The 13,361-nt window shown below is 43.0% G+C and overlaps 1 protein-coding gene across 9 annotated transcripts in view; it reads left to right on the top strand.

The window, feature by feature from the left end:
* WDR20 (WD repeat domain 20) overlaps window positions 1–13,361 on the top strand; it is a 94,259-nt gene that overhangs the window by 20,943 nt on the left and 59,955 nt on the right. The window contains exon 2 of one of the 9 annotated variants that reach the window (XM_011951447.1): window positions 4,967–5,225. The exons of the other annotated variants lie outside the window; for them this stretch is intronic. Coding sequence (XP_011806837.1) covers window positions 4,967–5,056 — 90 coding nt within the window. The 3' untranslated portion in view covers window positions 5,057–5,225. Of the gene's footprint in view, window positions 1–4,966; window positions 5,226–13,361 lie in introns of those variants that run through there. 9 annotated transcript variants of the gene reach the window in all.

Raw genomic sequence — 13,361 nt, 5'->3', positions numbered from 1 at the left:
TGACCTCGTGATCCGCCCGTCTCGGCCTCCCAAAGTGCTGGGATTACAGGCTTGAGCCACCGCGCCCGGCCTTTTTTGTATTTTTACCAGAGATGGGGTTTCACCATGTTAGCCAGGATGGTCTTGATCTCCTGACATCGTGATTCACACGCCTTGGCCTTCCAAAGTGCTGGGATTACAGGCGTGAGCCAGTCCGCCTGGCCCCATTAGATCTTGTTATTTGACATGTAATTAAGCAATTTTTGAAAATTTATAGTTATTTAGTGTAATACAACTGTATTTTAATGTAGTTTTTTTTTTTTTGAAACAGAGTCTCATTGCAGCTTTGACTTCCTGGGCTCAAGTGATCCTTCTGCTCTGGCCTCCGAAAGTACTGGGATTATATGTCTGAGCACTATGCCTGGCCATAGATTTCTTTTATAAATTTATGTATTTAAAAGCTATTGGGGTCAGGTGCGGTGGCTCATGCTGGTAATCCTACCACTTTGGAAGGCTGAGGTGGGCGGATCATCTGAGGCAGGAATTCGAGACCAGCCTGACCAACATGGTGAAACCCCTTCTTAAAATACAAAAACTAGCTGGGCGTGGTGGCAGGCACCTGTAATCCCAGATACTTGGGAAGCTCAGGCGGGAGAATCGCTTGAACCTGGGAAGCGGAAGTTACAGTGAGCAAGATTGTGCCATTGTACTCTATCCTGGGCGATAGAGCAAGACTCCGTCTCTAGATAGATAGATAGATAGATAGATAGAATAAGATAAAAATTATTGGGGCTGAGGTGGGAGGATTGTTTGAGGCCAGGAGTTTGAGGCCAGCCTGGGCAACACTGTGAGACCCCCATCTCTGCAAAAAATTTTTAAAAATTACCAGGCATTGTGGCACATGCCTGTTGTCCCAGCTACTCAAGAGGCTCAGGTGGGAGGATCTCTTGAACCCAGGAGGTTGAGGCTGCAGTGAGTCATGGTCACACCTCTGCACTCCAGCCTGGGCAACAGAGGCCCTGTCTCTAAAACAACAAAAAATGATTGTAAGGAGTCCGTGGCACAGAAAGCTTAAGCAACCTGTTTTAGATAAGTCTTTACTTCTTTATTATCACATGTGTGATTGAATATAAGAAGGGTAACTAGTTTCTCGTGTCCTGTGAAGTGAAACTTTTAGCTCCATGAAGAGCTCTCTTGTGGTACTTTCACTCAGCAGTTGCTTATCTAGAATTCTAAGCTGGCCATGCTTCTTGCTTCATTTTTCTTCTTCCTGATCACTCTTGCTATCCTAACTAGAGGGCAGAATACGAGAACCACTCTACAAGGTGGACTGTGTTCCATTTGGTTCAGATAATAGGTGATGACAGTGTAATGTTTGTCTCAATTGCAGCAGGAACTTTAGAGAAGCTTTAATAAGGTGACATTTGAATTTGGATGGTGGGTCAGCTGAAAGGGGAGGGGATTCTGAACCAGGAGAACTAGAATTTAGATCAAGGCCTAAGGATGTGGCAGCTGTTGGCTCCTTCTGGGAGTCTGAGCTGCAGTGTGAGGGCTGAAGCTTGTGCAAGGCTTGGGGAGGGTAGGATTATCTTCCTTAGTGGTAGTCATTTAAATGTTGGCTGTATCCTAGCCTCTTTTAGAATTCTTAGTTATGATTTTAAAATATGTTTTAAAATGTATTTTCTTTTGGTGCTATTTCCAAGGTAATGTACTACATTAGTATATTGTCCTCCTTTAGGGCCGAAGTCATCAGATTGTATCAGTGCTGTCTCATGGGGTGCCATCGCTTCCCTTCCTTTCTCAATGCTTTCAGCCCTGCCTCACTGCCACTCTCTAAAGCATTACCCCTGTTCCAGTGCAGTGACCAATCATTATAACTCCCCTCGTATACACAATCCCAATCTTGGCTAAAGTGAATCCTCTGCCTACTGCACATCTACACGTTTGCCCTGCATGTGGTTGAAGAATAGCATTCTGTGCTGCCCACATTCCCCTAAGATTCAGAACCATCACCTTGGAGGGGTGCATGGCGCTGACAAGCAGTTGTACCACACTGACCCCACCCTTCTAGATGACAGGTTTTTTGTTTTGTTTTTAAAGGTGGAGTCTTACTATATTGCCCAGGCTGGAGTGCAGTGGCGCGATCTCAGCTCACTGCAGCCTCTGCCTCCGAGGTTCAAGAGATTCTCCTGCCTCAGCCTCCTGAGTAGGTGCGATTACAGGCATGTACCACCACGTCTGGCTAATTTTTGTATTTTAAGTAGAGACGGGGGTCCACCATGTTGGTCAGGCTGGTCTTGAACTCCTGACCTTATGATCCTCCCACCTCAGCCTCCCAAAGTGTTGAGATTACAGGCGTTAGCCACTGCCCCCAGGCTAGATGACAATTTTACAACTTTGTCTTCAGATCTTCCCTATTCTTATTCTTAGTTGATGACTGTACTTTTTATTTCACTTAGAATAGTTAAGCAGTCAAAAGATAATTTCTCCAGATTTCTACCCTCACATCTCAGCTTCTGGCATCTGTACCGGATGCCTTCCCTTCTATTGTTAAGGAAGTGCTCTGCCCCTGTCTAAAGTCACCTCCCCGACTCGTTTGCTAAATCCCACCTCATTTTGGCTAATCGCTATTCTCTGTTTCCTACAAGTGTGTCGCTGTTTCTCTCATTTTAAAACAGTTGTCGGGGGAGAGACTCTTTCTGACACCCACTCTTTCTTTCTTTCTTGTTTTCAAGGCAGGGTCTCTTAGTCACCTAGACTGGAGTGTAGTAGTGTGATCATAGCTCACCACAGCCTTAAACTTCTGGCCTCAAGTGATCCTCCCACCCCACACTCCCAAGTAGCTGGGACTAAAAGGGCGCACTACCACACCCCTGGCTAATTTTTACATTTTTTGTAGTGATGGAGTCTCACTGTGTTACCCAGGCTGGTCTTGGAACTCCTGGGCTCCAGTGGTCCTCCTGCTTCATCCTCCCAAAGTGCTGGGATGACATGCATGAGCCACCGCACCCGGCCCACCCACTCATTTTCTATGGGTCATGTGCCTCCAATAGCTGCTGCCCCATTTCTCAGCTACTTCTTAGAGCAAAGCATCTCTAGTTGTTTAAATTGTCTCAACCCTCAAAGTGTGATCCACAGACCAGCATCAGCATCATCAGCAGTCACCTGGGAGCTTGTTGGAAGTGCAGAGTATTGGTCCCATTTACTGAATTAAACCTGCAGTCTAAGAGGATCCCCAGGTGATTCATGGACACACTAAAGTTGAAGAGGCACTGGTCTTTACCAGCTTTGTTTGATTCTTTCACTGCCTCTTAAAACTTAATCCAGCTGGGTGCGGTGGCACACGCCAGTAATCCCAACACTTTGGGAGACTGAAGTGGGCAGATCATTTTATCTTGGGAGTTTGAGACCAGCCTGGGCAACATAGACCTCATCTCTATTAAAAATTTTTAAAAAGATCAGCTAGGAGTGGTGACATGTGTCTGTAGTCCCAGCTGCTTGGAAGGCTGAGGTGGGAGGATCATTTGAGCTGGGGAGGCAGGGGTTGTAGTGAACCGAGATCGAACCACTGCACTCCAGCGTAGGCAACAAAAAAATAAAAACCTTGATCCAGTTTTGGGAGGCTGAGGTGGGAGGATCACTTAAGGCCAGGAATTTGAGACCAGCCTGGGCAACATTGTGAGACCCTGTCTTTACAAAAATTTAAAAACTAGCCAGGCATGGTGGTACATCTGTAGTCCTGCTACTTGGGAGGCTGAGGCAATAGGATGGCTTAAGCCCAGGAATTCGAGGCTTCAGTGAGCTATGATCATACCACTGCACTCCACCCTGAGTGACGGAGCCAAACCCTGTCTCTGAAACCAAAAACTTGAATGCACTCAAATTATTTCTTCTTGCTATCTGTTTCAAGTGTACAATTGAATGATTTTTAGTAATTTATTGAGTTGTACAATTATCACTGTAGTTTTAGAACAGGAGAGATTGGTTTTAAAATTTAATTTTGTATTTCAATTATGCAGAACATTTACATGGTTCCAGCACATAGAACAAGGTTATATTCAGAGAGGTCTGTCTTCTAGTCCTGTTCTCCTTCCCCCTCCTAGCTCCCTTCCTCTAACTATAGATAATATTTTATTTGTTTTTGAGTTATTCTTTTGTTGTTACAGGAATAAGACGACATTTGAGCAGAGATGGGAAGGAATTGAGGGAACATACTGTGTGTGGTATTTTGCATTTTGTTTTTTTTGCTTAATGATCTATATTGGAGATCTTTCCATATTAGTAAAAGGGAGCTTCACTCTTTCTTGTCATTGCTTTGTACTCCATGCTTTGGATGTACCATAATTTATTTAACAGCATCAGTCTTGATTGATTGATGATCCGTTTTAAAAAATATGAATAATGCTGTCGTGAATAACCTTATATGTATGATAAATTTCCAGAGGAGGTACTGCTGGGTCAAAGCGTAACTGTATTTATATATATATATTATATGTATATATGTATATTTTTGAGATGGAGTCTTGCTTTGTCTTCCAGGCTGGAGTGCAATGGTGCAGTAATAGCCCACTGGTAACCTCAGACTCCTTGGGCTTAAGCTATCCTCCTGCCTTAGCCTTCCAAGTAGCTAGGACTGTAGACATGTGCCGCCACACTTGGCTAATTTTTTTCCTTCTTTTTTTTCTTTTGAGATAGAGTCTTGCTCTCTCGCCTAGGCTGGAGTGCAGTGGCTCTATCTTAGCTCACTGCAAGCTCTGCCTCCCAGGTTCACGCCATTCTCCTGCCTCAGCCTCCCGAGTAGCTGGGACTACAGGTGCCCACCACCACGCCAGGCTAATTTTTTGTGTTTTTAGTAGAGACGGGGTTTCACCATGTTAACCAGGATGGTCTCGATCTCCTGAGCTTGTGATCCGCCTGCCTTGGCCTCCCAAAATGCTGGGATTGCAGGCGTGAGCCACCATGCCCGGCCTCCTTTTTATTTTTTTAGAGACAATGTCTCACCATGTTGCCCAGGCTGGTCTCTAATTCCTGGCCTCAAGCTATCCTCCTGCCTTGGCCTCCCAAAGCACTGGGATAATAGGTGTGAGCCACCGTGCCCAGCCTAGATTTTTCTTAATATGCTGTTTCCTTTGCCTGGAATGTACTTCCGTTCCTCACTCTCTGCCCCTTCATCTGTTTAACTCCTGCTCCTTGAAATCTTAGCTCATATGTAATTTTGTCTAAGCCTTTTACCCTGACCTTCAGACAGGTCTGAAGGTCTAGATCAAGTCTCCATTATCTTCTACCAGGTCGCCTCTCTAGTGCATGCCACAGTAATAATTAAATAAGTAGAAATTGAAATGTAATGTCTCTTTACTCCCTACCCACCAAACTAAATTATGAACTATTGAGGGCTGATTTTATGTGATTGATTGCTGAACTCCTGTCTATTCTGCATGCTAGCTCAGTGCCTTTGATGTATGATGATCATAAATATTTGAATGAATGGATAAATATACAAGGGACTTTGTCATTTACTTATTGACAGTGGGCAGACTGCTATGCTAAGCATATTGTATGCAGTAGGTATTTGGTTAAATATTTTCGATGAACAGTTGTTTGCCTGATCTTTCTCATCTGTGTTTGGTGACATGATATATTTAAAGACCAGCAGGTGGTTATTTGTACCCCTCATTTCTCTCTACTGTATTTCTCTCTTCCCCCCATTTCCCATACATCTCCCATATCTTACCGTAGCACTGGTAGCAAACAGGTGCAGGCATGAAAGAAAGACCTGAGAAATCTGCCTAGTTTAGGAGCTTTTTTAGAAGGCAAGCCTGTTAATCATTCAAATCACTAAATCAATTTGCTGTGTGGGAATTTTTTCTTAATTGGCAGCAGTAAAAAGGAAAGGTTCCCCCCGCCAAATATAAAAAGAGTAGTTTATTGTAGAAAATTGGAAAACTCCAGGAAGAAAAGAACTCCATGTCCCACAGCTGTTAGTATTTTGGTATTTTTGCCTGTTAATCTTTTTATTTTTTGGTGTTCAGTTATGTATTTTAAGCATAATTGAGGTCCCTAGTACCGAGTATTATACCTGGCATGGTGTAGGTGCTTAGTAGTTAGAGAATGAACCCAAGCATGTGTTTTTTCAAATTTAAAATGGCTGCAGCTTCCCCGTTTAGTATTTGGATGAGCATTGCTTTTTTTTTTTGAGGCGGAGTCTCGCTCTGTCGCCCGGACTGGAGTGCAGTGGCCAGATCTCAGCTCACTGCAAGCTCCGCCTCCCGGGTTTACGCCATTCTCCTGCGTCAGCCTCCCGAGTAGCTGGGACTACAGGCGCCCGCCACCTCGCCCGGCTAGTTTTTTTTTCTATTTTTAGTAGAGACGGGGTTTCACCGTGTTAGCCAGGATGGTCTCGATCTCCTGACCTCGTGATCCGCCCGTCTCGGCCTCCCAAAGTGCTGGGATTACAGGCTTGAGCCACCGCGCCCGGCCTGAGCATTGCTTTTTGTTGATGGTCTTCATAACCTGTTTTAGAGTAGTTGAACTTTATATGAAGGTGTGACTTTTAAAAATGAGCCCGCTAGGTCATTGTAAAAAGTTGTTTGGGTTAAATATTTTGGAGTCACCTGTGACTTCTTTTTTTCATGGTCTACTTCCAGTCCTTTCATGGAGCCTGTTGACTCCGCCTCTAAATATATCCAGAATCTGATCACTTCTGCTTCTACCACTACCACCTTAGTTTAAGGAAGCACCGTCTCTCACTTGGATTATTACAGAGATCTCCACCTGGATGCCTGCCTCTATCCTTGCCTCTTACAGTCTGTTCTCCTGATGTCAGCCAGAGTGATCATTTAAACAGTATAGGTCAGATCATATTCTTCACTGCTTAAAACTTTCTAATGTGTTTCTATAGCGCTTAGAATAAGATCTGAATTGCTTATGATACAGTGCTTTTCCCCTCCCCAATTCCCCAGTGTGATTTGCTGCCACCTCCTCCTTATTTATTCGAATAACCTCCATTGCATTCTGTGAAGAGCAGCTGCACCCCTCCCTGCCCCACCTCCGGAGCCATGGTACACGCTCTGCTTGGAATCCTTAGTCCCTCTGCTTAGAATCCCCTCCACAGTGGCCATGGAGCTGGCTGCCTCACTTCTTCAGGTCTCTGCCCAAATGTGGTTCTGTTGAAGAAGCTTTCTCTTACCGCTACCCAGAAAGGCACTGCTATCACCTTTCCACCTCAGTCCTTCCACTCCCTTTCTTGACTGATTTTTCTTCATGCTCCTTGTTGATATTCATTTTGTTGTCTGCTTACTGACTAGTCCCACCTAAAATCTACAAGAGGAGGGCTTTATCTGTCTTTGTTGCTGAGATACCAGGGTCTAAAACAGTGCCTGAAGCGTATAGAATTCAATAAATATTGGTTGAATGGGTAGTGGATATTCTAAAGTAACTTTTTTTTTTTTTTTGAGGTGAAGCCTCACTCTTGTTCCCCAGGCTGGAGTGCAGTGGTGCAATCTTGGCTCACTGCACCCTCTGCCTCCCGTGTTCAAGTGTTTGTCTTGCATCAACCTCCCGAGTATCTGGGATTACAGGCGCCTGCTCCACGCCCAGCTTATTTTTGTATTTTTGGTAGAGACAAGGTTTCACCATGTTGGCCAGGTTGGTCTCGAACTCTTGACCTCAGGTGATCTGCCCGACTCGGCCTCCCAAAGTGCTGGGATTACAGGAGTGAGCCACCATGCCCGCCCTTTCTCAAGTAACTTAGTGAGAAAGTCTGCATTGGGAATTAGGTATTGTGACGTCTCATAGGCCTATTTTATTTTTTAATAGGTAATACGTTCACACGGTTCAAAATTCAGAGAGCATGCAATGAAGTCTCTCACACTCTGCCCTCCAGCGCCACCCTGTCCCTCTCCTCTGAAGTAACTAGAATTAAGTTATTGTGTGTATTTCCAGAGACAGCCAATGTTTCAATACACAAAATTACAGATACAGTCTTTCCTCCTTTATAAAAATGCAAACTTTAGCATCTGCACTGTTTTACACCTTGTTTTTGTTTTGTATACTTCGGAGATTGTTCTTTGTCAATAAAGACATTATTGTGTAAAAGCATCTTTAATGCCTGTACAATATCCCATTGTGTAAATTTATCATAATACTTCTTTTGATGGACATTTATGTTTCTAGTCTTTAGCTCTTACACACTATACTGCAATAAATCACTTTGTACATACATCATTTTGCCTTGTTGCTAGTATATCTGAGGAATAAATTCTTGTGAGGAATTGCAGGGTGAAAAGGACATGTGCATTTGTAATTTTAGAGACAGATCACCTTCTAAAAATTGTACCAATTTTTACTTCTGGCATAGTGTATTGTTGTTTTGATCTTTGCTAATTTGACAGATGAAAGATGGTATAACACTATAGTTTTTTGGTGTTTCTTGTGCTATGAATTAAGCATCGTTTTGGATATTCATGTCCTGAACCCACTTTTCTACTAGGACTCTGGTCTTAAAAAAAAAAAAAAAAAAATTGGTAGGAATTCTCTTTTATGATTATAAAATTTTTAATGTTTAAATTTTTTTAGAGATGGGATCTCACTATGTTGCCCAGCCTGGTCTGCAATCATTCCACCTCAGCCTCTGAGCAGCTGAGACTATAGGCATGTACCACCATGCCCAGCTTTTTGTACAAATTAGCCCTTAATCTGTGATCTGAGGGACATTTTGTTCCATTTGTCAGTTGTCTTCTGATTTTGCTCATTGTAGTTTTTTCCTACATGGAAATTTGCTTTTTTTTCCTTTATTTTTCTTCTTCTTCCTCCTTGGGAAATTTCTTTTTTTTTTTGTAAGTATTATTATTATTATTTTTTGAGATCGAGTCTCGCTCTCCCAGGCTGGAGTGCTGTGGCACAATCTCGGCTCACTGCAAGCTCCGCCTCCCGGGTTCACACTATTCTCCTGCCTCAGCCTCCTGAGTAGCTGGGACTACAGGCACCCGCCACCACGCCTGGCTCATTTTTTGTATTTTTAGTAGAGACGGGGTTTCACCATGGTCTCGATCTCCTGACCTCGTGATCCACCCGTCTCGACCTCCCAAAGTGCTGGGATTACAGGCTTGAGCCACCGCGCCCGGCCACTAATTTTTGTATTTTTAGTAGTGACTGGGTTTCACCATGTTGGTCAGGCTGGTCTCAAACTCCTGACCTCGTGATCTGTCTGCCTCGGCCTCCCAAAGTGCTGGGATTGCAGGTGTGAACCATCACGCTTGGCCTCTCTCTCTCTCTCTTTTTTTTTTTTTAAAGAGACAGGGTCTTGCTCTGTTGCCCAAGCTGAAGTACAGTATTATAATCATAGCTTATTGTAACCACAAACTGTTTGGCTCAAGAGATCCTCCCACCTCAGCCTCTTGAGTAGCTGGGACTATAGGCATGAGCCACACTGTTGGCCTCTTCTTGTACTTCTGAGGTTTCATTTCGTACATGTGATTTCTTTTTGATACTGCTGAGATTTATTCTGGTATACATTGTGAGGTGGGGTTTCACCCCATTTTTCAAAAAAACATTTTTAGGATTTCTTGATCTTTTATGTCTTGTCTGGAGAGTAATTTTTCAGCTCTTTTCTGCTGAACTGTGAGTGGTATAGACCAGTTAGCTATGTCCTGTGTACTTTTCAGTTTAAGAGATGGTTGCCTTTATCTTACCAAAGATCTTACCTTTGTTGACTTAAAAATAACGATGGAAATACAGCCTATTGGGGAGTATTGTTTTAAAACAAGTTTTATAGAATTTTCAGTTGGTAAAGATTGGTAAGATTAGTAATAATAGGTACGATAGGTAATTAACTATGCATTATATTTAAGGAATGTGTTTAGTACATTTTAAAATGCTAAAGAAATAAGGGATTTTTCTGTTTTTTATTTATTTTTATTTTTTATTTTCTTGGAGGCATCCTCGTTCTGTCGCCCAGACTGGAGTCCAGTGGTGCAATCTCAGCTTACTGCAACCTTCACCTCCTGGGTTCAAGTGATTTTTCTGCCTCAGTGTCATGAGCAGTTGGGACTACTGGCTTGTGCCACCATGCCTGGTTAATTTTTTGTATTTTTAGCAGAGATGGGGTCTCACCATGTTGCCCAGGCTGGTCTCAAACTCCTGAGCTCAGACAGTCCACCCACCTTGGCCTCCCAAAGTGCTGGGATTACAGGTGTGTGCCACCATGCCCAGCCTATGTGGTTTTTAAAAAAATATTATGTATTTATTTTTTATTCCAATAGGTTTTTGGGGAACAGGCGGTATTTGGTTATATGGATAAATTCTTCAGTGGTGATTTCCTAAATTTTGGTGCACCCGTCACCTGAGCGATGTACACTGTACCCAATGTGCAGTCTTTTATCCCTCATCGCCCTCCCCCCTGAGTCCCCAAAGTTCATTATATCATTCTTGTGCTTTTGTGTCATCATAGCTTAGCTCCCACTTATAAGTGAGAACATACGATGTTTGGTTTTCCATTCCTGAGTTACTTCACTTAGAATAACTGGCTGGGCACGGTGGTTCACGCCTGTAATCCCAGCACTTTGGAAGGCCGAGGCGAGCGGATCACAAGCTCAAGGGATTGAGACCATCCCGGCTAACATGCTGAAACCCCGTCTCTACTAAAAATACAAAAAATTAGCTGGATGTGGTGGCTGGCACCTGTAGTCCCAGCTACTTGGGAGGCTGAGGCAGGAGAATGGCATGAACCTGGGAGGTGGAGCTTGCGGTGAGCTGAGATCGTGCCACTGCACTCCAGCCTGGGTGACAGAGTGAGACTCCATCTCAAAAGAAAAAAAAAAAGAATGGTCTCTAGCTTCATCCAGGTTGCTTGGAATGCCATTATTATTATTATTATTATTATTATTATTACATTTTCTTTATCCACCTGATTGATGGGCATTTGTGGTGGTTCCATATTTTTGCAGTTGTGAATTCTGCTGCTATAAATACGCATGTGCAAGTGTCTTTTTCATATAATGACATCTTTTCCTCTGGGTAGATACCCTGTGGTGAGATTACTAGATCAAATGGAAGATCTACTTTTAGTTCTTTAAGGAATTGCCACGCTGTTTTCCATAGTGGTTATACTAGTTGACATTCCCACCAGCTGTGTTAAAAGTGTTTGCTTTTCACATCCACACCAGCATCTGTTATTTATTTATTTATTTTTTAATTAATTTATTTTTATTGAGATGGAGTCTCACTCTGTCGCCCAGGCTGGAGTGCAGTGGCACAATCTCCACTCACTGCAAGCTCTGCCTCCCAGGTTCACGCCGTTCTCCTGCCTCAGCCTCCCGTGTAGCTGGGACTACAGGCGTCTGCCACTGCACCCGGCTTATTTTTTGTATTTTTAGTAGAGACAGGGTTTCACCGTGTTAGCCAGGATGGTCTCGATCTCCTTACCTCGTGATCCGCCCGTGTTGGCCTCCCAAAGTGCTGGGATTACAGGCGTGAGCCACTGCGCCCAGCCACATCTGTTATTTTTTAATTTATTCTTTATTATTATTGTTTTGAGACAGAGTCTTGCTCTGTCACCCAGGATAGAGTGCAGTGGCGCAGTCTCGGCTCACTGCGACCTCCACCTCCCGGGTTCAAGCGATTCTCCTGTCTCAGCCTCCCGAGTAGCTGGGACTACAGGCGCCTGCCACCACGCCCGGCTAATTTTTTGTATTTTTCGTAGAGACAGGGTTTCACCATATTAGCCAGGATGGTCTCAGTCTCCTGACCTCGTGATCCTCCCAAAGTGCTGGGACTACAGACATGAGTTGCCCAGCATTTTTTGATTTTTGAATTATGGCCATTGCTACAGGAGTAAGGTTGTATCATATTGTGGTTTTGATTTGCATTTCCCTGATAATTAGTGATGTGGAGCATTTTTTCATATGTTTACTGGCCATTTGTGTATCTTCTTTTGAGTATCGTCTGTTCATGTCCTTAGCCCACTTTTTGATGGGATTATTATTATTATTATTTTTTTGCTGATTTGAGTTTCTTGTAGATTCTAGATATTAGTCCTTTGTTGGATGCATAGTTTGTGAAGCTTTTCTCTACAACTCTGTGGGTTGTTTACTCTGCTGATTATTTCTTTTGCTGTGCAGAATTTTTTTCATTTAATTAAGTCCCATCTATTTATCTTTATTTTTGTTGCATTTTCTTTTGGATTCTTGGTCATGAAATCTTTGCCTAAGCCAATGCCTAGAAGAATTTTTCGGGTATTATCTTCTAGAATTTTTATGGTTTGAGGTTAGATTTAAGTCTTTGATTCATCTTGAGTTGATTTTTAGGTGAGAGATGAGGATCCAGTTTCGTTCTTCTGCATGTGGCTTACAAATGATCCCAGCACCATTTCTTGAATAGGGTGTCTTTTCCCCAGTTTATGTTTTTGTTTGCTTTGTCGAAGATCAGTTGGCTGTAAATATTTGGTTTTTTTCTGGATTCTCTGTTACGTTCCATTGGTCTATATACCTGTTTTTATACCAGTACTATGCTGTTTTGGTGGCTATAGCTGTATAGTATAGTGTGAAGCTGGGTAATATGATGCCCCCAGATGTTTTTCTTTTTGCTTAATCTTGCTTTGCTATGTGGGCTCTTTTTTTTTTCCATTTGAATTTTAGGATTGTTTCTCCTAGTTCGGTGAAGAATGATGATGGTATTTTGATGGGAATTGCATTGAATTTGTAGATTGCTTTTGGCAGTAAGGTCATTTTCACAATACTGATTTTACGCATCCATGGCATGGGATGTGTTTTCATTTGTTTGTGTCATCTGTGATTTCTTTTAGCAGTATCTTGTAGTTTTCCTTGTAGAGGTCTTTCAGTGGTTAGGTATATGCCTAAGTATTTAATTATTTTTTTGGAGCTATTGTAAAAGGGGTTAAGTTCTTGATTTGATTCTCAGCTTGGTCGCTGTTGGTGTGTAGCAGTGCCACTGATTTGTGTTCATTGATTTTGTATCCAGAAACTTTACTGAATTCATTTATCAGATCTAGGAGCTTTTGGGATGAGTCTTTAGGGTTTTCTAGGTATATGATTATATATCATCAGCAAACAGCAGCAGTTTGACTTCCTCTTTACTGATTTGGATGTCCTTTCTTTTCTCTTGTCTGATTGCTCTGGCTAGGACTTCCAAAACTATGTTGAATAAAAGTGAAAGTCAGGGCCGGGAACAGTGGCTCATGCCTGTAATCCCAGCACTTTGGGAAGCCAAGGTGGGCAGATCACAAGGTCAGGAGATCGAGACCATCCTGGCCAGCACGGTGAAAGCCTGTCTCTACTAAAAATACAAAACAATTTAGCTGGACGTGGTGTTGCACACCTGTAGTCCCAGCTACTTGGGAGGCTGAGGCAGGAGAATCGCTTGAACCC

Source organism: Colobus angolensis, unplaced genomic scaffold (assembly GCF_000951035.1).
Source record: "Colobus angolensis palliatus isolate OR3802 unplaced genomic scaffold, Cang.pa_1.0 Scaffold32, whole genome shotgun sequence".
NCBI classification, from domain to species: domain Eukaryota; kingdom Metazoa; phylum Chordata; class Mammalia; order Primates; family Cercopithecidae; genus Colobus; species Colobus angolensis.
Note: the sequence above shows the minus strand (reverse complement) of the source record. Positions and strands in the feature narration are given on the sequence as shown.